We start from the raw sequence: 25,471 nt of genomic DNA, 5'->3' as shown, positions 1-25,471 counted from the left end.
ATAAACATGAGACAATACACTAAATCAACATGTTTCCATACAGTGCGTCTGCAGAACATCAAGCAAAAAATATTAAAATCTAATAGTGAAATGCAGGTGAGAACGGACAGAGTCACAACAGATGAGTGACAATAAAAAGGTGCTAGGACTATGCCTATTATTGAACACTTCATGGCTGGGGACTGCACTGCCTGGAAATCGCAGGTCTCCTGTGGCCATATAGCTAGAGAATGGAGGCAACAAAATTGCATCTTCAGCACCACATACAGTATAACAACTGTTAACAATTACTGATGTCTCTGTGCCAGTCCCTCCTACCATTTGTCACTACAAAATATTTGGAAAAATTGAAAACCAAAAAGATTGTCTCTCAAACAATAAAACACATAAAATAGGCATTAAAATAATTAAAAGTGTATAATATGAAATTGAAAGTGAAGCAAAGCTTGGCTGCATCACTCCTCCTGTCTGCTTCTCTCAATACCTTGGCAGATTCAACCTGTCCTGCAAGCTAAAAAGTGCCCTTTCTAACCAAACACATCTGGTGAATTTTAACAGACATTGTGCTAACACCTTAATCAGATTCCAGAAATTAATAAAACTTTACAAAATGACAGATGCAGTATATACAGTGCAATACTGAAAAATCAGGAAAATGAATGCCAGTACCATGTAGCTTTGAAATGTGCATGCACTGTTGTGATTCTTGGACCCTTACACACTCTTATTGACTCCTAAAAGGCACTTTGAGTTATGTGGTTCTTCCCGAAATGATTGCTTAATATGAACAATTTTATACTGGAAATGGCTCTCTACATATGAAGTTGGTTCTCTGGGCTTTGAAAATCTGTAACGCACAGTTGGCCCCCTATCAGGATACTAACAGATCAAGAATTCTTGAACGTAGCCTGTGCTATTGTAAGCAGCATGAGTCCATTTTAAAGTCATGAACCTGTTGGTATTTCGTAAATTTGTTATCAGCTATTCATGGCTAGTTATGGAGCATTTTACAGAATAAATAAGGTACTTTCTGGAAGCTTCATGTGGATGGTTGTTTTCAGAACCAGAAAAGGTTCTCTTATGGCATTCCACTAAAGAACTGTTGAGGCACCTTTTATTTTTAAGAAGGTAGTGAGGCAAGGCATTTCAAACTACAGTAATCCCTCCTCGATCGCGGGGGTTGCGTTCCAGAACCCCCCGCGATAGACGAAAATCCGCGAAGTAGAAACCATATGTTTGTGTAGTTATTTTTATATATTTTAAGCCCTTATAAACTCTCCCACACTGTTAACATTATTAGAGCCCTCTAGACATGAAATAACACCCTTTAGTCAAAAGTTTAAACTGTCCTCTATGACAAGACAGAGATGGCAGTTCTTTCTCACAATTAAAAGAATGCAAATAGATCTTCTTCTCTTCAGGAGCAGAGAATTTCAGAGGGAGAGAGAGAGCTCGCAAAGAAAAGCAAACAATCAAAAAATCAATACTTGTGCTTTTAAGTTTGCCGCGCCATTTTTAGAGGAGCGTTAGTATCTTCTAAGCAAACAGCCCCTCTGCTCACATCTCCTCCGTCAGGCGCAGAGAACGTCCGAGAGAGAGAGCGAGATTAAAGCAACAATCTAAAAATCAATACATGTGCTTTTGTGCTTTTAAATATGCCGAGCACCGCAATAAAGCGGCATTTTTTTAGAGGAGCGTCAGTATCTTTTAAGCAAAGAGCAGTCAGGCGCAGAGAATGTCAGAGAGGGTGAGAGAGAGGCAGAGACAAGCAAACAATCAAGCTCCGCGCGGGATGCATATCTTATAGCATTGAGGAGTTTTAGTTAATATGTAATACATGCTCTGATTGGGTAGCTTCTAAGCCATCCGCCAATAGTGTCCCTTGTATGAAATTAACAGGGCAAACAAACTGAGTAAGCGTGTAGCATAAATTAAAAGACCCATTGTCCGCAGAAATCCGCGAACCAGCGAAAAATCTGTGATATATATTTAGATGTGCTTACATTTAAAATCCGCGATAGAGTGAAACCGCGAAAGTCAAAGCGCGATATAGCGAGGGATTACTGTATATTGTATGACATAATATGAAATTTGAAACTTTTAATGGCAGAATATTTCTCACAGTTTTTAAAGGTACCATATAAATAGTACAATGTATATGTATGTAATCTTTTAGGTTCACGCTTAACTGCTATTTTTCTTATTATTTTGTAATAATATAAGAAATAATAACTTACATACTGCTTGATCTCCTCACCCCACACTCTGACCCTAGCAATGGTAATAAACTTATTCAGTTGTTGAATTAAAAGCTGTGCAAAATTTGACTTTTTTAATCTGTTAGTTTGCTGACGATATGTGAAGGAAAATATGAAATTACAATTAATTATTGCCAACAGCATAGTAGAATGGAAAGTAACCATATTTACTGTGGTGTTAATTAAATGGAATGAATTAGTATGTTTAAAATTAATACATTACAGGGACCAATTCTTTTAAAAATGTAAGTTAACCTAGTTAACAGACTCAAATTTATAGCATTTTGACCCTGGCTTGTATTTTTTCAGCAAAATTTACATCTGTATTTTTTTTTTCCAGATTTTTACAGTGATGTATGTAATGCTGCTTTAGCACTTTCAGAAGAAAAGGATGGCCGCATGCACAGAATAGAATTTGATGAAGAGGCTGGCTCAAGAAAAAGTTAATAACCCTGAAGTAATTTCAGTTACTGCAGTTTCTGTGTGTTTTAACAGATCTGCTACACAGGCATGGGAGGCCTGGAGGCTGGTATTAAGTTTATGAAAGCTAATGTAGGATATAAGCAGTACCATGCCCTGATGAACGTCATTTGCTTACCCACTTTAAGGTAACTGTTTGATGGTATATTTTGAGTACTTACCAGCAATTCAGAGAGACAATGTGGGCTGAGTGAAGTGGTGCTTTATTCTTTTTCTTAGCACTGTATCAGTGCATTTTAATCTGTCTCTTAGGATCCTGGTTTTCAGACACCATAATAAGGCTGTACCAGTATTATCTGACAGATGAAAGAGAAGAACTTCAGAAAATTGCTTTAGTCTCCAACTTCAGAATGATACTGAGTTTTGCAGCTTTCATCTGAATCAATTAAACAGATGCTGAAGAACTCTAATCATTAGATTTAAAAAAACAAAAAGGGGATAATACAAAATAATGAAAAGCAGATCATGGCTTGCTGTTGCATTTCATTATTTTTACTTGTACAGTATTACAGACTTGAAATTGTACATTGTGAAGCAGACTGATAATTATAGTACAATGTGATTTTTTTTGTTATTTGCATTTTTAAACAATATGTACAGACTGGAAAATAAATGTAAAACAATATATACACTTTAATGATTAAGTACTGTAACTCTCATTGAGCATCTTTTGGTTTCTGGAGAATTGCTAAAATTGCAATAACTCCAAAACACTTTGAATCTGAAACATTAACTGTGTTTATTTGCAGAGCTCATATTTCCAATGTTTAACTATATATTATAATTTGACATGGCTTTTATTGATTTTCAGACAGAGGGAACAACGTTTATGTTTGTAGGCATCCTAAGCCATGGTACTCATATCCTGCAATATCTGGAAACCAAAAGGAACCATTAAGACTTCCATCTGTGAGAAATGTAAATGTGTTCACAATTTTGGAAATATCTTCATTGAATACATTTTCATAAGAAAAATGTTCTTAAAAAAAGTTTTTCAGAAGAAAAGACCACATATCATGATTACTATAGCATATTCTTCAATCTTTGTGACTGTACTTGGCTTAAAATTTAATATATAACTCTGGCTCTGCTTGCATATATCTATTTATTTATTTAAACCTAATCAGGGAAGTAAAGAGCAGGCAAGAGTTTATTTTCAAATTCATATTTTGATACATAAACAGGCAGCATACCTGTTTCAGTAAATTAGTTATTTGGTTATTACTCATTGAGATAAATGAATCAGTATAACAATGACTTGTGTATGCTTTTGTTTCAGTGTTTTATTATTTGATCATGACTGGTAAATATCTTCATCCAAAATTTTCTAAATATTATTTTGTTCTTGAATTCTGTGTGATTCTAGTCATTCTGTTGAAGAAACTGAAAAAACAAACATACACATACACTGCTTTATTCTGAACTTACCAACTTTTATACTAGTTTAATATCAAAGCAGTACTACAATAAACAGGAAATTTAAATTCATTTTTTACTGCCTTATCTCAAAAAAGTAAGAAAAACAAAACATTTAGAAAAGTTTTACCACTGATCCTTTTTAATGTCCCATAATAATGCTTACTGCAAATGCTAAATTATTCTTTCAAACATATTAAATACTGCAAAGCAGACTCCTTTTTATAAAAAAAAGTGTAATTGGAACACATATGTACAATTTTTTCAAGATACTGATAATTAAAATCTATATCTACAAATATCAATGCTTTGTTCTTTTCTTTACCTAAAATAAATGTTTTGTATATTTCTTAGTTTATATCCAATGATTCAATAAAAATTATCTGACAGCTAAAATACATCAAAATTTCTAGTTGTCTATAGGACACTAAAATATAAAAAGTGATAAAGGGTCAATGTGAAGCATTTTTGTCTTAATTTAAGGATGTTGGTTTCTACATCTCACTCTTAGAAAATAATGTTGCAAAAAAGTGATTATCAAAATCAGTTGAAAATGCTCAAAATTATACCAAAGCTGGACGAACATTAGATGTTTATCACCCTTATATCAAGCGGATATCAAAATTCCCTTTTGTAAAATAAGGCACGACTACTATAGGAATTTCCTCACCACAAACTGAAGTTCTGGCGTCTTTTCCTCATTTGATGCTCTGCTCTGGTTAACCATACCTACAGTTGAATACAGACAGTGTATTATTCTTTCTAATACTACAGAAGCACAACTCTCACCACTGATTAAGGATCATGTCCAAACTACAGCTTTATGTCTTTAACATCACATGTTTATATGGAGTGTTGTAAAAAAAAAAGTATGTACCCCCAACAGATTTCCTGTATCACTGAAATTTTTCATGTGGAATGTTCTCAGGTTTTCAATCAAAATGTAATGTTAGATAAAGGCCACCTGAGTGTGCAAAAAACACACTTCTTTTAGCTATTTTAATTATTGAATGAAATACAAATTGCTTCTCACACTTAATAACAGGTTTCATAACGAAGCACTTCACTATCAGTATGTCGTGAAGGACTGCTTTAACGCAGATGCACTGGTAGGCTTTTGAGGATCAAGTGCTTACTTCAGGTCCTCGTGCAGCATTTCTGTTGGGTGCTGGGTTAGACTTTAACTAGACAAATCCAAAACCTTAGTTTTCAGATTTGTGTTTTGAATCATCGTCTTCCTGGTTGACCCCTGCTATGGTTCAGTTTCAGTTTATGGATGGATGACCTTACCTTCTATAAGAATTTTCTAATGCAGAGCCAAATGCATGGTTTCTTCAATTCTGACAAGTCATCCAGGTCCTGAGGCAGCAAAGAATTCCCACACCACCTCCACCAGGTTTGCCTTTTGATGTGATGTTATTATCATGAAGGTCTGTATTTGCTTTGTTGTGAATTTTATCTTGCAAAATGTTCCAAATTTGTCTCTGCATTCCATAGAACTTTTCTTCAGAAGGCTTGGAGATCACCCAGGTGCTTCCTGATAAAAGAAAGATGAGTATTTATGTTCTTCTTGTTCAGTACTAGTCTATGCCTTGGCTTTCTCTAATGAAGCCCATTTGTGCCCACTGTCTCAGCTTTGCTGAGACAAGCAAAGTCATTAGTTCCTTGGATGTTTTTTTTAGGATCCTTTGTGACTTTCTGGATGATCGTATGCTGTGTGAACTAATTGTGACATGCCTGCCAACACCTAGCTAATACTGTTCCAGGTGTTTTTCATTTGTAGCTGATGCTTGTCACTGTGGTTTGGGTGAATTACAGATTCTTAGAAATGGTATTATAGCCCTTTCCAGAATTACAAATATCAACAACTTTTCTTCTGAGCGCTTATAGAATTTCCATAGTTTGTTCAGTCTTTACAATAGTAACTTGTCTCAGATGGCAACAGTCAAAATAAGTAAGGATTACAGTGAGCAGGGATGGCTGTAATCAAGATTGGCTGTGGCCAACCAGATGACCCTAATTAGCTATTTATTTAATGCAAGATAATTTTGTTAATGTTCACTTAGGTGTCCTTTATCTAATGCTAAATTTTGGATGAAGACCTGAAAGCAGTGTCAAAAACTTACAGTAATGGAAGAAATCGGGAAGGGCAATTACTTTTTCATGGGACTGTAACTTGAAACAACATCAGGGACAGGGCCTCGCAATCAGATTTACATATTGTGAATTATAATGGAGTTTGGAATATGCTATTCCCCAATCTGCACCAGACACTGGTCAGTCCTAGTATGTTGAGCAGACATAATCAGAAATCATTCCAGGATTAGAACACTTGAAAAATGCCTTTGAATGCTAGTCACCCTCGATTGCACATTTTAGAGCTGCTCTTAGCTCATACCATCAAAAGCTTGTGGAATTGCTCTAAACCAATATGTCGAAAGGTTTAGTTCACTTATCTGTCCCTACATGACCAGCATGTGTAGGTATCATGTAGTATCTATATCTAACAAGTTGCAAAAGCCAAACTGTTGCAGTAAAAGAAGTAGAAAAACTAGACAAAACCAGATAAAAAAGAGTAAAAATGCAACTTGCCAAAGCCCAAACAAAGGTGATGTTTGCTGTTAAAAGGTAAGGAAAAGGAATGTGTAGAAACATAAGAATTGCTGATACCTTTCCATGCTTCCAGGCATGTTTAGTCACACATGGACTTGTATGACCACAGACCTTAGATACCAACATGTTGTGACCTACTCAGATCCTAGAAAACAAATGGAGATCACCAAGCCAACAACACAAGAAAATACTTAACTAAAACTAGCATGAAATTGACTCAACTAGATAAAAAAAATACTTGAGGGGCATCTCATCTTGATGAACTGCAAGAATCCTTACCTAACTTGTGAATAAGATGTCCTGTACAATTTAAAGTTAGAAAAAATACATTTTATTCACTCAATAGCAAACTCTTGACACATTTTCTGTGTTTGGCCGCCCTTCATCAACACCATCCTCAACCAACACTCTTCAAATTGAGTGCTTCCCAATGACTCTTACCTCCCTAGCTGGCCTACCATTTCTGCTTTAAGGATAAATACAAAGGAGCACAATGGAATCAAAGCACTACAAAAAATGTATTTAGAACATTTCAAAACTATTTAAACCTAATTAAATGAGGTGTTTATTCTAGATTATAGACATACCTTAAGTTTACTTGGCTAGGTACGCTCCAAGGCTCCATTGTGGGCCCTCCACTCACATTCATCATGTTGCCAAACTTATTATTAACAATGCTCACCTCTGTGTTTGCAGGAAACACAAGTTTTTCTGGTTTTAAATTAAATTCGCTACTCTTATGCATCATGTCCTGAAGCTTTCTACTTCATCCTAGATGTAAGCAAATCTATAAGCTAAGAAAGCTATAAGCCAAGTGACATTCTGTGAAAAATTGATTAAAAAACACAATAAACTGCATATAAAATAAGGCTGATAGAAAAAAAACGGGAGATATGACATTTTACAGATATGGCTGGGAGTGTCAAATACTAAAATTGAGTTAAAAAAGTATAAGCATTCATTTAAATAAAATAGAAATCTTCATCAATACAAAAAATTATTAGCCTTATGCCCTGTAAAACTCTCATCCGAGTCTAACTGCTGACCAGATGCTCTGAAGCCAGTGTACACTAGTGGTAGATGGAACAAACATACCTGGATTGACCACCTAGGGTGCACACCCTGGGGCTCAGTTCACAAAAGGTCCTTCATGCAAAAGAGAAATGGAACCTCAGCACCACCCAGTTCTGATTTTGCACAGTTGGACTAAAAATGTGCACATTAAATTTGCAGTCCCCAAAGGTCCCTGCTGAATTACCAACAATTATGTTCTAAACTTAAGGCATTTTAAACAGTACAATCAGTGATGTCACAGGACAGATGTTCATATTCCCTCTTATGTCCAGTTCTGCATCTCTTATCCTGCCAACATTGCTTGGTAAGAACTTATGATCCGTCCAACAGGCTACTGAGCTGTAGGTAGTTAAGGGTCTGCTATTAGGACTGCCTGTCCACCCTTATGGTTCGTTTATACTTCATGCTTAGAATGTGTATGTGCACGCATCATGGCTACCACATGTTCCCAGCGTTCATTTGACACGTCCTCTGAGCAGGTCCTCAGAAATTAACGTGACGTGTGCGCAAGTTGCAGTACCAGCAAAAAGTTGGAAAAGTGTGATAAAAGTTGGATTGTGACATCAAAGTCTCTGTTTACTATCTACATGTGACAGAAAGCCGATTCTACGGGATCAATGTGCACACTTCGATGTTTGATGAATGGTTCGATGTGGTGAAGCAAAATGCCGACATACAGATGCATTCGTGGTGCTTTTATATTCAAGCGTCGCATATTCCTGATCGTTATGACACGATACATTTTAAAAGTCTCACATACCGTCTTTTTTTTTTATTATTATTTTTTTGCAACTTCACAACAGCAGCATAATGTACACATTAAATTTGAGCCACAAAGAAAAAAAAAATTAAGGACATGGTGAAAACGTGTATTTTGTGATTAAAGTGGAAATTTCGGCTTTAATCTTGAAATGTCCACTTTAACCTCGTAGTTTACTTTATCTTTAATGCAGACCGTCGTAAACGTCATCCCAGTTTTTAATCGCTACAAGCTTCTTGGACATGACAGCAGCGGCAAGCAGCATTAGATCATCACACAGAACACATTAAATGTATGATATTCTAACTCTCTACACATTTAGAATCCTTAGATTTATACTTAATATCACTTTCATGATGAAATGCATTAAAGTATGTACACTCACCTAAAAGATTATTAGGAACACCATACTAATATGGTGTTTGACCCCCTTTCGCCTTCAGAACTGCCTTAATTCTACGTGGCATTGATTCAACAAGGTGCTGAAAGCATTCTTTAGAAATGTTGGCCCATATGGATAGGATATCATCTTGCAGTTGATGGAGATTTGTGGGCTGCACATCCAGGGCACGAAGCTCCCATTCCACCACATCCCAAAGATGCTCTATTGGGTTGAGATCTGGTGACTGTGGGGGCCATTTTAGTACAGTGAACTCATTGTCATGTTCAAGAAACCAATTTGAAATGATTCGAGCTTTGTGACATGGTGCATTATCCTGCTGGAAGTAGCCATCAGAGGATGGGTACATGGTGGTCATGAAGGGATGGACATGGTCAGAAACAATGCTCAGGCAGCCCGTGGCATTTAAACGATGCCCAATTGGCACTAAGGGGCCTAAAGTGTGCCAAGAAAACATCCCCCACACCATTACACCATCACCACCAGCCTGCACAGTGGTAACAAGGCATGATGGATCCATGTTCTCATTTTGTTTACGCCAAATTCTGACTCTACCATTTGAATGTCTCAACAGAAATCGAGACTCATCAGACCAGGCAACATTTTTCCAGTCTTCAACTGTCCAATTTTGGTGAGTTCGTGCAAATTGTAGCCTCTTTTTCCTATTTGTAGTGGAGATGAGTGGTACCCGGTGGGGTCTTCTGTTGTTGTAGCCCATCCGCCTCAAGGTTGTGCGTGTTGTGGCTTCACAAATGCTTTGCTGCATACCTCGGTTGTAATGAGTGGTTATTTCAGTCAAAGTTGCTCTTCTATCAGCTTGAATCAGTCGGCCCATTCTCCTCTGACCTCTAGCATCAACAAGGCATTTTCGCCCACAGGACTGCCACATACTGGATGTTTTTCCCTTTTCACACCATTCTTTGTAAACCCTAGAAATGGTTGTGTGTGAAAATCCCAGTAACTGAGCAGATTGTTAAATACTCAGACCGGCCCGTCTGGCGCCAACAACCACACCACGCTCAAAATTGCTTAAATCACCTTTCTTTCCCATTCTGACATTCAGTTTGGAGTTCAGGAGATTGTCTTGACCAGGACCACACCCCTAAATGCATTGAAGCAACTGCCATGTGATTGGTTGATTAGATAATTGCATTAATGAGAAAGTGAACAGGTGTTCCTAATAATCCTTTAGGTGAGTGTATGTTACATTTTACAGATAAATCGTTAATTTCATTTAAATAATGACTACTGTTAATAATTACACACATGGGGGTGACACGATGGCGGAACGGTAGCACTGCTGTCTCTCAGGGAGTCATGTCGATGGTATTCCCTGCTTGAAGTGTACATGTTTTCCTGCTGGGTTTCTGTGCTCTGGTTTCCTTCAAAAGATATGCAGATTTGGGGATTTGGTGCTGCTAAAATGACGCCAGTGTATGTGTGTGCTTGTATTCACCTTGCGATGAGCTGAGGTCCCATCCAGGGATTGCTTCTGCCTCGTGCCCAATGCTTGCTGGAATGGACACATCCCTGGATCGATGGATTTAATCATTAAACATCCTTTTCGGAGATATTGTGGTAAGGTGTCATCAGAATTTAATGGATGTTTCAGGCAGTTCACAACACAGCAAAGCCAAACATGTTCTCACTGTGATGATACCTTGCACTGCCAGCTGCTGGATTCCTCCTGATTTATGTAAAGTATACGCGCAAGTATAAACGGTAAAACACTTGCATAGCAGGAGCATCAGCTGCAACATACGTCGCGTGAAGTATAAACCCAGCCTTACAGGTCCAGTTCTGTCGGATTTGGAGATTTGTCAAATAAGAGTGAAGAAATTGACTCCAAGTTTCAAGTGATTTGTAATGACTTAGCTATATCCATAGTGTTTGCATCCCAGACCTATACATGGCTTGAGGGAGAGATGCATCCCATCAACAGCAACAACAGCAAGTTTGGAGGGATGTGGTCTGGATCTATTATGTCCAATGACACATACTGCAGTGAGTTTGATTTGAGAATACCCTCCACCTCGATTAGTGCAACAATCAGAACCTGTTCTGATACAACACTGTCTTGAGAACAACTTGTAGAGAATACTAGATTGATTTAAATTCCCTCTCCTACACTGGTTCCAGTGTAGCAAAGGCCTCCTAAAGCTCCTGACCACTCACCCAAATTTCAAAGGAATTCATAAGGCTTTGCTCTCCTCGCCACAAAGCATCTGACAACAAGCATAAAGGCTTCAATATCCATACTGCATAGCGGGTCCAGATGCAGGACACACCTTGCAGTAAGGGATTTGAACACTACATCCACCTTTTTTGTGTCTTCTGACAATTAATTTTGATTGTGTACATGGGCCAAAACTGTTGATCACAGTTAAACAGAAATGAGAATGGTGAATTTGTAGTCAAGCTGAGGGCAAATCATCCATTTTAAAAATGACCTCCTTACTGCGCTACTTTCTACATTCCTCACAACTTCTCTGGTGTTAGTTTACAGCCTGGTGACCTCTGAGTACCCAGTAGGATCTTCTTAGTTCTGTGAATACTGTGTTGGGCCACAATGTACAAGGCAACTGTCATAGTCTTGATCTAGTAGAACAGTAGGAACTGAATTTTTGCAGAGTCAGACACCTACTCTGATCAGACCCAAGGAAGGGTCTAGTGCTGCAGCAAGTGAACTGAAGTGTCTGTTGCAAGGAACAGATTTAATAACCCTCAGTGCACTGATTTATTCAGGGAAGCTTCAACATTGTGATCTACACAGGACAGCAACTTCTATGTTCCTCTGCAGACTTTGGTGTAGCAGCTGCCCTGTGTAAGGCTCGATATGTGACCATAATAAGGTCATCTTATGATTTACAGTTAGTTCAGTCATGTGCAGGAGTGTAGCTAACTGATACATTACCACAGAAAGTGCACTTACAGAGCTCCTCTGATTCCTCAATCTTCACTGTAGGGCGGATGGGCCACTGAGACTGATATAGGAATGCTAAACCATGACTCCATCTCCTAGCCTGAGGTAAGCTCAGGAGGTTTCTTGCCTCTGGTAATATTGTCAGCAGGATTACTGTCTCAATCAACATGTCTCTAGTTCTTGGCAACAACCAGGTCCTGTATCTCTCTGACTCGTGTACCTACAAACACCTTATACTGGCATGATTCAGACAAAGTCCAGTGCAGCACTATGGCTGAATCGGACTATGATTGAGTGATTTTCAGTGTGAGCTCATTATTTAGCATTTTGGCAAGCTGTGTTTAAGTTGGGTCATACATACCTGTTCTTTGGGTGCCACTTTGGATATTGCCATGATGAGTGCCACATGAACCTGATTGCTGTCTTTTATCTGAAGATAAACCCCAAAGTCATATGCCCTTTCAGAACCATCACGGAAGACATGCAGCTCGATTGTCAATGGGGATCTGTCACATTCAGGATTGGAAGAGTGGGGAATAGTTATGTTCCAAAGGTTAGGATGCTCCTTCCTCCATTCCTGCTATTCTGATAGGATATCATCTGGTATAGGGGCGTCCCAATCCACTGCCTTTCTCCATAACATCTGAACCAAGATTTTGGTCATTTTAGTGAAAGGAATTATATATCTGTTTTTCCCTTAGTAGAGTTCTATATCACTCTACTTTCCCCTTTTGTATTCTTTAATGTGTAGCTTTTGTGTTTAATGTTCTTGATCCACCTTATATCCATACAAAAAACCCTGCACATCTTATCCAGCTCAAACATGAAGATGGGAATTCTGCATGAACGAACTGTATGCTGGCATAGTGGATGCCCCTGCAGCCCCCACAAAAATACAGTGGTGTGAAAAACTATTTGCCCCCTTCCTGATTTCTTATTCTTTTGCATGTTTGTCACACAAAATGTTTCTGATCATCAAACACATTTAACAATTAGTCAAATATAACACAAGTAAACACAAAATGCAGTTTTTAAATGATGGTTTTTATTATTTAGGGAGAAAAAAAATCCAAACCTACATGGCCCTGTGTTAAAAGTAATTGCCCCTTGTTAAAAATAACCTAACTGTGGTGTATCACGCCTGAGTTCAATTTCCCGTAGCCACCCCAGGCCTGATTACTGCCACACCTGTTTCAATCCAGAAATCACTTAAATAGGAGCTGCCTGACACAGAGAAGTAGATCAAAAGCACCTCAAAAGCTAGACATCATGCCAAGATCCAAAGAAATTCAGGAACAAATGAGAACAGAAGTAATTGAGATCTATCAGTCTGGTAAAGGTTATAAAGCCATTTCTAAAGCTTTGGGACTCCAGCGAACCACAGTGAGAGCCATTATCCACAAATGGCAAAAACATGGAACAGTGGTGAACCTTCCCAGGAGTGGCCGGCCAACCAAAATTACCCCAAGGCGCAGAGGCGACTCATCCGAGAGGTCACAAAGACCCCAGGACAACGTCTAAAGAACTGCAGGCCTCACTTGCCTCAATTAAGGTCAGTGTTCACGACTCCACCATAAGAAAGAGACTGGGCAAAAACGGCCTGCATGGCAGATTTCCAAGACGCAAACCACTGTTAAGCAAAGAGAACATTAGGGCTCGTCTCAATTTTGCTAAGAAACATCTCAGTGATTGCCAAGACTTTTGGGAAAATACCTTGTGGACTGATGAGACAAAAGTTGAACTTTTTGGAAGGCAAATGTCCTGTTACATCTGGCGTAAAAGGAACACAGCATTTCAGAAAAAGAACATCATACCAACAGTAAAATATGGTGGTGGTAGTGTGATGGTCTGGGGTTGTTTTGCTGCTTCAGGACCTGGAAGGCTTGCTGTGATAGATGGAACCATGAATTCTACTGTCTACCAAAAAATCCTGAAGGAGAATGTCTGGCCATCTGTTCGTCAACTCAAGCTGAAGCGATCTTGGGTGCTGCAACAGGACAATGACCCAAAACACACCAGCAAATCCACCTCTGAATGGCTGAAGAAAAACAAAATGAAGACTTTGGAGTGGCCTAGTCAAAGTCCTGACCTGAATCCAATTGAGATGCTATGGCATGACCTTAAAAAGGCGGTTCATGCTAGAAAACCCTCAAATAAAGCTGAATTACAACAATTCTGCAAAGATGAGTGGGCCAAAATTCCTCCAGAGCGCTGTAAAAGACTCATTGCAAGTTATCGCAAACGCTTGATTGCAGTTATTGCTGGCCCAACCAGTTATTAGGTTCAGGGGGCAATTACTTTTTCACACAGGGCCATGTAGGTTTGGATTTTTTCTCCCTAAATAATAAAAACCATCATTTAAAAACTGCATTTTGTGTTTACTTGTGTTATATTTGACTGATGGTTAAATGTGTTTGATGATCAGAAACATTTTGTGTGACAAACATGCAAAAGAAAAAGAAATCAGGAAGGGGGCAAATAGTTTTTCACACCACTGTATTTTGTGCATGTTCTCACTAAACTAAACAGTGAAATACTGGTGTGTCATGTCACATGATGTTACAAGTAGCAGACATGTGAATACTAGAAAATCTGCATAAATTCTTCTGCTTGTACTCCTTACTCGCCTCTTCCCATTGCAGATGATCATGAAATAATGATGTGTCCAGCAACCTGACAGCCCCAGAACCAGGTACAAATAAGCACATGCAGTATTGAATAACAACGGTGGGGGCTCCGAATGTTTCATTTTTATATGTGTTGATGTCATAGCAGTTTCCTCCGAAGAGCAACAAATTGGCCAATCACGTTACTGGTTTAATTTAGACTCTAAACATTTGTTGGAATAGATTCTGACTTCAGTTATAGGCAAATGAGTTTGAAATACAGGAGAATACCCATGTAGTGTCTTTCTACCGATTGAAAGAAAAAATGTTAAATGCTGTAAATTGTCAATCCAATTTTTTTTAGAGAAGGATGATTAGCAAAGAAATACAGTGGAGTCAAAGAAAGTGTTTACACTGCTCTTGTAATGGCCGATCTGAAGCACAGCACCATCTTTTAGTTTGCATCTCTATAGCAATTTTTTTTTTCTATTTTGCACATTCGGGACACATCTATGATAGACATATTTGGATAATTTGCAAAATTTATCTGAACAGTTCATTAAAAAAAAAAACAAGTGGCAAAAGTCAGGGTCGAGCCACTTTTAGCTACTGTGTGAACATAACACTTAAATGCTCATGCTGCTTAAGACAAGAGCTTTTTTATGTCAGCATTAGCATACCAAAAACATGACATGTGAAGTTGCTAAATATAAGAGTGATAAACCAGGGTCTATTGTAAATATTTTACTGAGGAGGGGCCCATGAATTGTGTGTCACCACTGAAAATTGGGTTAACAAGTCAGATGTCTGCACAATGCTGAATAGAAAATAACAAGAAATTTGCTCTTACATTGGGGCCAGTCTTCTGTGAAATTGTATGAATAATATTAATATTTGGTGCCTAATAAATGAAAAAAAAGTGTTATGGGGAGTGCCTTCATGAAACATAGTAGTCGGGAGGTAAAAATTAAAGTTCTGAACAAGATGGATCCATGTGTGTTGCTGACAGAAGGCAGCAAACCTCAGAATGAGGCGGATCTATGGGTCAATGAATCAACATTTATTTATATAGCACATTTTCATACAAAAAAATGTAGCTCAAAGTGCTTTACAAAATGAATAGAAAAATAGAAGACACAATAAAAAAATAAACATAAGTCAACATTAATTAACATAGAATAAGTAAGGTCCAATGGCCAGGGTGGACAGAAAAAACTCCAAATGCTGCAGGAAAAAAAATAAAATCTGTAGGGGTTCCAGACCAAGAGACCGCCCAGTCCCCTCTGGGTAGGTTTGGATGCATGCACTGCTGCTTGTAACTGAAACCGTATAAAATAAATTCTGTTCAATTAATTACACCCATTTCAAGCTCACCTGAAATCTGCAATACATGTACTTTGGTTGTACAAAATAGAAACAGATGAAACATCTTTCAGCAAGCTCAGATTGATAAAAGACACTTTGAGATCACCTATGTCATACTGAAAAAGAAAAACGCCAAAAAAAAAATAAAATAATAAACATAAAGAGTCTTGTCAAGTACTTGTCTGGACAAATCTAGGAAGAAAAAACTTATGTGATTGTATTTTTTTTATTATAAACATATACCATTCCATACAATCAAGTCAAGTCAATTTAACCCCAATCCATGAGAAAGACAGAAAGGTCAAAAGCCAGAATAAAGCTTTTGAAAGTAGCTTAGAGGGAAAGGAGGCTTTCTTCCCAATATAACACTGCTTATTCTAAAATGTTATTGATTAGATCCTGCCAGGTTTAAAGAAAGTTTTGTACAGATCCTCAAAGTGTGAATTAGATTTTTTCCAATTTCAAATAACATAACATCAGTTACCCACTGACTTAGAATAGGAGAGTCAGGAGTCTTCCAGTTTAGCAAGAGAAGTCTGCATGCCAGTCGTGTAGTAAAGGCAATCACAGTTTGTTGGTTCTTCTCTGCTTTAAGCCCATCTGGAAGTACACCAAATACAGCTGTTAGTGGGTTAGGAGGGACTGTGACAGCCAGGCTGTCGAATAAGCATTTAAAGATTTTGGTCCAGAATGATGTTAATTTGGTGCAGGTCCAGAACATGTGGCCCAGTTAGGCCGGAACTTGACTGCAGTTTTCGCGGGTTGGATCGTGTCCTGGAAACATTTTGGACAATTTTAAGTGAGAATGTGCTCGATAAAAGATTTTAGGTTGAATTATTGAATGCTTTGCACATACAGTGCATCCGGAAAGCATTCACAGAGCCTCACTTTTTCCACATTTTGTTATGTTACAGCCTTATTCCAAAATGGATTAAATTCATTTTTTCCTCAGAATTCTACACACAACACCCCATAATGACAATGTGAAAAAAGTTTACTTGAGGTTTTTGCAAATTTATTAAAAATAAAAATATTAAGAAAGCACATGTACATAAGTAATCACAGCCTTTGCCATGAAGTTCAAAATTGAGCTCAGGTGCATCCTGTTTCCCCTGATCATCCTTGAGATGTTTCTGCGGCTTAATTGGAGTCCACCTGTGGTAAATTCAGTTGATTGGACATGATTTGGAAAGGCACACACCTGTCTATATAAGGTCCCACAGTTGACAGTTCATGTCAGAGCACAAACCAAGCATGAAGTCAAAGGAATTGTCTGTAGACCTCTGAGACAGGATTGTCTCGAGGCACAAATCTGGGGTAGGTTACAGAAAACTTTCTGCTGCTTTGAAGGTCCAAATGAGCACAGTGGCCTCCATCATCCGTAAGTGGAAGAAGTTCAAAACCACCAGGACTCTTCCTAGAGCTGGTCAGCCATCTAAACTGAGCAATCACGGGAGAAGGGCCTTAGTCAGGGAGGTGAACAAGAACCCGATGGTCACTCTGTCAGAGCTCCAGAGGTCCTCTGTGGAGAGTGGAGAACCTTCCAGAAGGACAACCATCTCTGCAGCAATCCACCAATCAGGCCTGTATGGTAGAGTGGCCAGACGGAAGCCACTCCTTAGTAAAAGGCACATGGCAGCCCGCCTGGAGTTTGCCAAAAGGCACCTGAAGGACTCTCAGACCATGAGAAACAAAATTCTCTGGTCTGATGAGACAAAAATTGAACTCTTTGGTGTGAATGCCAAGCGTCACGTTTGGAGGAAACCAGGTACCACTCATCACCAGGCCAATACCATCCCTACAGTGAAGCATGGTGGTGGCAGCATCATGCTGTGGGGATGTTTTTCAGCGGCAGGAAACTGACTAGTCAGGATAAAGGGAAAGATGACTGCAGCAATGTACAGAGACATCCTGGATGAAAACCTACTCCAGAGTGCTCTTGACCTCAGACTGGGTTGATGGTTCATCTTTCAGCAGGACAACGACCATAAGCACACAGCCAAGATATGAAAGGAGTGGCTTCAGGACAGCTCTGTGAATGTCCTTGAGTGGCCCAGCCAGAGCCCAGACTTGAATCCGATTGAACATCTCTGGAGAGATCTTAAAATGGCTGTGCACCGACGCTTCTCATCCAACCTGATGGAGCTTGAGAGGTGCTGCAAAGAGGAATGGGCGAAACTGGCCAAGGATAGGTGTGCCAAGCTTGTGGCATCATATTCAAAAGGACTTGAGGCTGTAATTGCTGCCAAAGGTGCATCAACAAAGTATTGAGAAAAGGCTGTGAATACTTATGTACATGTGATTTCTCAGTTTTTATTTTTAATAAATTTGCAAAACCTCAAGTAAACTTTTTCATGTTGTCATTATGGGGTGTTGTGTGTAGAATTCTGAGGAAAAAAATGAATTTAATCCATTTTGGAATAAGACTGTAACATAACAAAATGTGGAAAAAGTGATGCGCTGTGAATACTTTCCGGATACACTGTATAATGTGCCCTGTGGAAAGTGACTAACAGATATGTATTTGTTAAGAACAGCTCGAGCGAATTCTGTGAATGGCTGCCTTCCACTCCGTTTCTGGAATGTTGAGTAAGAGGTCCTTTTCCCACTGTACTCTGGAATCTTTAAATGGAAGGGACTTTAAAATGTTTTATCAATTATAGAAATGCTGTCCGAGTCCCCAAGACTGATCAATATTTTTTCTGAAACAGAAATAGGTGGGAGGTAAGGAAAATTGGGCAAATTTTGTTTAGGAAAGTTTCTAATTTGGAGATAGTGAAAAAATTGTGTTGATGGGAGACTAAATTTGGAGTGTAATTGTTGATAGGGTGCGAATACATTATTTATATACAAATCTCTAAATGATTTCATCCCATACGTAATCCAAACATTAAAAACTGTGTACGTTTGAGAGGGTGGAAGGTGGTTATCATATAGAGCAGAGGTGTCAAACTCCAGGCCTGGAGGGCCGCAGTGGCTGCAGGTTTTCTTTCTAATCCTTTTCCTAATCAGTGACCAGCTTTCACTGCTAATTAACTCCTTTTCTCTTCATTTTAATAAACCCTGTTTAAAGGATTCGGTCCTCTGAATTGATTTGTTTCTTCATTAAATGACAGCCAATCAGAAATGAGATGTGAAACGAGCCGCCAGATGACCAGCTAAATTGGGTCTTCAAACATCAACCAATTTCACTCCAATCACTTTCTTAATAAGAAGCCAATTCTTGCTGTTAATTAAACTCATTATTTAATTCCATGGCTTGTTGCTGCTCTCATTCTGCCACAGCACACATTCCCAAAACTGTTTTTTTTCTGCTTTTTCTAAGAACGCTGTCATAAGTTTTGGTGACCTCGGAAATCAGCCTTACTGAGACCGTCACCTTTCTTTATTTTCAGATATTGTGTGATGGGCACAGGTGAGCTGGTCATACGGCAGCCTGTTTTGTATCTCATTATTCTTTGGCTGCTAATTAAGGAAAAAGAAATAACTGACTTAGGGCCTGAGTCAAGTTAATTAAAAGAAGTAATCAGCACTAATTAAGACGATGGGAAGAATGAAAACCTGCAGCCACTGCGGCCCTCCAGGACTGGAGTTCGACACCCCTGATGTAGAGGTGCCACAGATTAAATATTCTCTAACTTCAAGTGCTTCCTACATTGGTTCCATATTCTGAGTGAAGGAAGGACAACTGTGTTGTTAGTATACTGACCATAACTCTCATTTACTGGTGTACAAAGCAAGGAATATAAAGAGGTACTGCAGGATTTCATTTCTATTGCAGACCAAGCTAGTGTGTGTTCATCTATTTGTGCCAATGTCCAGGTTTTTAAAGCTTGTATGTTTGCTGCCCAGTAATAAAACTGGAAGTTAGGTAGAACCATGCCACCTTCTGATTTAGGTCGTTGTAGTGTTGCCCTTTGGATGCGTGGGTTTTTCAAATTCCAAATAAACTGTGGTTATGATTTAATTTTATTTATTAAAAAAAAGATTTGTTAATGTACAGGTGCCGGTCATAAAATTAGAATATAATGACAAAGTTGATTTATTTCAGTAATTCCATTCAAATTGTGAAACTTGTATATTAGATTCATTCATTACACACAGACTGATGTATTTCAAATGTTTATTTCTTTTAATTTTGATGATTATAACTGACAACTAATGAAAGTCCCAAATTCAGTATCTCGAAAAATTAGAATATTGTGAAACGGTTCAATATTGAAGACACCTGGTGCCACACTCTAATCAGCTAATTAACTCAAAACACCTGCAAAAGCCTTTAAATGGTCTCTCAGTCTAGTTCTGTAGGCTACACAATCATGACAGTTGTCCAAAAGACGACCATTGACACCTTGCACAAGGAGGGCAAGGACACAAAAGGTCATTGCTAAAGAGGCTGGCTGTTCACAGAGCTCTGTGTCCAAGCACATTAATAGAGAGGGAAGGGAAGGACAAGATGTGGTAGAAAAAGTGTACAAGCAATAGGGATAACCACACCCTGGAGAGGATTGTGAAACAAAACCCATTCAAAACTGTGGGGGAGATTCACAAAGAGTGGACTGCAGCTGGAGTCAGTGCTTCAAGAACCACCACGCACAGACATATGCAAGACATGGGTTTCAGCTGTCGCATTCCTTGTGTCAAGCCACTGTTGAACAAGAGGCAGCGTCAGAAGCGTCTCGCCAGGGCTAACGACAAAACTGCTGCTGAGTGGTCCAAAGTTATGTTCTCTGATGGAAGTAAATTTTGCATTTTTCTGGAGGAAGAGAGGAGAGGCACAGAATCCACGTTGCTTGAGGTCCAATGTAAAGTCTCCACAGTCAGTGATGGTTTGGGGTGCCATGTCATCTGCTGGTGTTGGTCCATTGTGTTTTCTGAGGTCCAAGGTCAACGCAGCCGTCTACCAGGAAGTTTTAGAGCACTTCATGCTTCCTGCTGCTGACAAACTTTATGAAGATGCAGATTTCATTTTCCAACAGGACCTGGCACCTGAACAAAGTGCCAAAACTACCAGTACCTGGTTTAAAGACCATGGTATCCCTGTTCTTGATTGGCCAGCAAACTCGCCTGACCTTAACCCCATAGAAAATCTATGGGGTATTGTGAAGAGGAAGATGCAATATGCCAGACCCAACAATTCAGAAGAGCTGAAGGCCACTATCAGAGCAACATGGGCTCTCATAACACCTGAGCAGTGCCACAGACTGATCGACTCCATGCCACGCCGCATTGCTGCAGTAATCCAGGCCAAAGGAGCCCCAACTAAATATTGAGTGCTGTACATGCTCATACTTTTCATGTTCATACCTTTCAGTTGGCCAACATTTCTAAAAATCCTTTTTTTGCATTGGTCTTAATTGATATTCTAATTTTCCGAGATACTGAATTTGGGACTTTCATTAGTTGTCAGTTATAATCATCAAAATTAAAAGAAATAAACATTTGAAATACATCAGTCTGTGTGTAATGAATGAATCTAATATACAAGTTTCACTTTTTGAATGGAATTACTGAAATAAATCAACTTTGTCATGATATTCTAATTTTATGACCAGCACCTGTAGATGGGGGATGTTTTGAAATAGGAACAGATGATTGTATAATTAGTTTTCCTATAGGAGAACAATTTTCTAGTTTTGATTGTGATATTTAAATTATCAGCTGCACATATTCAAATATGTGAAATATGAAATATGTTTAATAAGGATTTTCTAGTTTAGTTGTGTCATATTACAGTAATATTTTCATAAACTGTAAATCATACCATGTAAAGTAGAGAAAATAATAAATTGACCAATATAATACAATGCAAGTCGTGTGTCATTAATATTATCCTACTCATTAATGGAAATAGCATATAAAACAATAAACCATCCACTTCTCCTGAGGTGCCACTCAGCAGCTTTAAATTATTTCACATTAAATGTCCATTTAATTAGATAAATAATTAACCTACACATACTGTACTTTACCCAGTATTTTAATTTTTAACTGGCCTCTTCATGCTTATGAAATAATGTATCTACATTATCTACAAAAATGTACTGTACACAAAAGTTAGATATTTGACAACAACTACAACAACAACATTTATTTATATAGCACATTTTCATACAAACAGTAGCTCAAAGTGCTTTACATATTAAAGAATAGAAAAATGAAAGACATAATTATAAAACAAAATAAATCAACATTAATTAACATCGAATAAGAGTAAGGTTCAATGGCCAGGGGGGACAGAAAAAACAAAAAAACTCCAGACGGCTGGAGAAAAAGATATTTGACATACAAAAACTTATTTCTCAGGAACTTTTTTTTTTTTTTATGAAGTCTTTACATTTTGTGGTGGGCAGCCAGGATTCCTACCTGGCCAGAACACCTTCATAAAGGAGAGACCTGATTAGAGAACAGGCACAGGACATTATCTCCCCCAGAGCGCTAGATGGCAGCCCCACTAGGTTGCAGTGGGGCCTTGGATTCCCACAGGGCTTTATGGGAGTTGGAGTTTGGCACAGCCCTTTTGGGATCAGTGGGTGTCGTCAGGAGGCATTGAAGGGACTGCGCGTCTCATCCAGAAGTGCTTCCAGACTACGAAGTACACTTGAGTGTAGGATAAAAGGAGCCCACTGCCACAGCTCAAGGAGCCTCAGTCGGGAGCTAGAGGACAAAGTTTGCTGGACAAAGATTGGAGGCGGACTGAAGGAGAAAGGAGACAAAGAAGACAAAGACAAAGTGCTGTGTTGTGCTGGACTTGCTGTCAGGTGGAGGGAGCCGAGCACCCCCTGCAGGCCACAATTTGTTTTCCTTAATTTTATATGGGGTGAAAGTTCAAAATTTTTTTACACAGGCCCAAATGAAATGGCTATCCTACTGCCACATATGACATACCATCTAACTTGTCTTGATATCTAGATATTCACAATATCAAGCTTTTTGGGACTCCTCTCTATTTCTGGACCTCTAGAATTGAAAAAAACCCACATTTTTGGACTGTGTTTTGTGGAATAATGTGCATTCTTATGATAAAGAGTAGACCAAAAGGTGTTTTCAGCAAGAATGATCAAAAGGACGTGTAGTTGCACATGCCACATCAACAGACCCCTGGTATAAAGGATCAAAGATACTTCCTTTTTGCAAAGCTTCCAAAAACAGGGACTGGGTTGAGTAACATAGGCATGTGGACTGTTGTTTTGTACTGTTTCGAGGTTGTTGATCACAAATATGGTAATATTTTTACATTTGATTCTAAACAGTGCAAGGACAGCTTTCACGTTGAAGCACTTACCTGTTTAACTCGTTGAAGTGCAGAATGCGCATTCACGGGGATTTTTAACTTTGGCTTCGGTAGGTTCACGCAGCAGGACACTAGTGACAGGTCAGGCGCGCCTCCACGTCAGGCCATCCCCGTCATAAAGACGAGAGTCTCCCTAGACCCTGCTGTGGATAAAGACAAAAGTGCGGGTTCGTTTTAGTTTAGTCAACTTCGTGTATGCATGGGTTAGTCTGAGGAGGGGATCCCCAAGAGAAAGTCCCGAGGTAAGGTTACAAAGAAAAAGTAACTTCATTTCGTAGAACGTATCGGTTTAAACGAAAGGAGCGCATCGCGATTCACACGCGGGGCCGCTCTCCTATTCTATAGCTGCCTCGCAGGGGTTGAGTGTAGCACCCACGGACATACTGTATATAGATAGACGCCGCATTTACTGTGTTTCCAAGTCGACACGATACGTCAGCCTAATTGCGAGTGGCAAAAGTGCCATTTAAACTAATACAGGTAGACGTGGAAACCGGGTTTTCTGATGAAAAAACAATAACGTTTAAAACAGTATCGTTTACATACAACAGATTTTGGCGGAATCGTTTAAGTGCAATTATTTATATCCATTTATACACTAATAATGGTAATGATTAAATAATAATTATAACTATTATTATTAAATAATTCCACCCATATAAGTAACATTTCTCGGGCTGCCTTCTTTCATCTCTGAAACATTTCTAGACTGTCCTGTTCTTACGCAACACAGTACTAAAGTATTGGTTAATGCCCGAGTCACCTCACGCATAGATTACTGTAATGGTATTCTATCTGTCATCCCACAAAAACGTATCCATCGCTTACAACTTCTTCAAAATTCTGCTGCCAGGATAATAACCTGCTGTTCTAAATCCACTGAACCTACTACACCTATTCTCTCTCAGCTTCACTGGCTCCCTGTTAACTACAGAATACAATACTAAATACCGCTCTTAACATTTAAAGTTCTCCACAACCTCACTGATCTCCTACAGACTTACACTCCCTCTTGCTCACTCAGATCTTGTAATTTGAGAGTATTCAGTCTGACAATATGGTGCAGCCTTAGTTTATGGAAGACAGACACAACTAAAGACATGAGCATAAAATGATGGTTGTCAATTTCAAACTTTGTTTCCTCAGTGTGCGCCTTGAGAAAAAACATCATCAAGTTTGAGAAATGCTAACAGCTAACAAATATCTACATAGTTAGTGACTAAATACGTTTAGCCAAAACGTTGTTTGGAGGGTTACTTGAGCACATGAATGCATAGCTTTGCTATAGCTTAGCCTGGCATAGCTAAAGTAAAGGTTATAAAACGGGATTTTCAAATGGCCAAATATAACCAAAACAATTGTTCAGCCTTACCTATTAAATGTAATCCTGGGGAACTGGTTTGAACCGTACAGTGGTTTCTAAAATCCCAAGCAGAACATGTGTGAGGCATCTTATCCATTACTTCACTCCACAGTAGTGCCACTCGCAATATGGCGGCGACGTTGACGTACGATTCAGCTGGTCACGAGGCGTCTAGTTATTCTACAGTATATCTATGGTAGCACCTGTGCCGAATGCAGCTGCGTCAGTCGCGATTGGTGTAAGGGAGCAGCGTGTCGCAGGATTAGTGAGAGGGGTCTGGCTGCAGCCACTGTGGAGCTCCACAGTAAGCGGAAACACGTGACCTCCACAGTCGGCGGAAACCGCCTTCAAGCATTCACGCATGCGTTAAACAGATTGGGCCGCACCGTTAAGTGTGTGATGACGTAGCCTTTCAATACGCACGTGCACGCAGATCGGGCCGGCAACGGGAATCACGTAGTGACACACACCGCATGCGTTTAATGAAAAAAATATTAAAAACAAAAATATCCACTTTACGGCCCAATCGGAACTGTGCATGATGTACAATTTGACATTACAGTATATTATTAATTTTAGTTCCACATTAGTTGACCAAAATGAAAATATTAATCGCGCAAAATAAACGAAGCAGCCTTTGTGGCGTAACGTTGATGTCAATGTTCAACCGCCGTAAGAGGAAGCTTAGGTGTGCACACCTGATAAGCCCCAATTAGGGCGAAACACATGCGGTGTACTCTTTGTATTATTTGGCAGGTACTGTACTATATATATATTATATAAAGTATGTAGTGTTTTTATTTTCCCACTCATGTAAATCATATAAAGTTTCCTTTCCGTTTTGATCTATTGTTGCAACTTCCCTCTTATGAGGAAATTGTGTTTGTTTAAAGATATCTTTAGACATCAGTTATTATTA

The 25,471-nt window shown here is 38.9% G+C and overlaps 1 protein-coding gene and 1 long non-coding RNA gene across 10 annotated transcripts in view; one reads left to right on the top strand and one right to left on the bottom strand.

The window, feature by feature from the left end:
- Positions 1-4,425, top strand: part of mcf2l2 (MCF.2 cell line derived transforming sequence-like 2) — a 423,828-nt gene extending 419,403 nt beyond the window's left edge. For 7 of the 9 annotated variants that reach the window (XM_039759102.1, XM_039759079.1, XM_039759088.1 and 4 more), the window contains one exon: positions 2,599-4,425. In XM_039759102.1, the coding sequence (XP_039615036.1) occupies positions 2,599-2,705 (107 nt within the window). In that variant the 3' untranslated portion in view covers positions 2,706-4,425. The remainder of the gene's footprint in view (positions 1-2,598) is intronic. The other 2 variants (XR_005634352.1, XM_039759095.1) reach the window with 2 other exon arrangements.
- LOC120532764 overlaps positions 1-24,833 on the bottom strand; it is a 30,887-nt gene extending 6,054 nt beyond the window's left edge. The window contains exons 1-5 of the long non-coding RNA XR_005634359.1: positions 24,562-24,833; positions 23,181-23,332; positions 5,445-5,691; positions 4,825-4,883; positions 2,900-3,034 (exon numbers count right to left, since the gene is read on the bottom strand). This is a non-coding gene — a long non-coding RNA (uncharacterized LOC120532764). The remainder of the gene's footprint in view (positions 1-2,899; positions 3,035-4,824; positions 4,884-5,444; positions 5,692-23,180; positions 23,333-24,561) is intronic.
- Between the last annotated feature and the right edge of the window lie 638 nt (positions 24,834-25,471).

This window comes from Polypterus senegalus, chromosome 1 (genome assembly GCF_016835505.1).
Source record: "Polypterus senegalus isolate Bchr_013 chromosome 1, ASM1683550v1, whole genome shotgun sequence".
Classification (NCBI taxonomy): domain Eukaryota; kingdom Metazoa; phylum Chordata; class Cladistia; order Polypteriformes; family Polypteridae; genus Polypterus; species Polypterus senegalus.
Note: the sequence above shows the minus strand (reverse complement) of the source record. Positions and strands in the feature narration are given on the sequence as shown.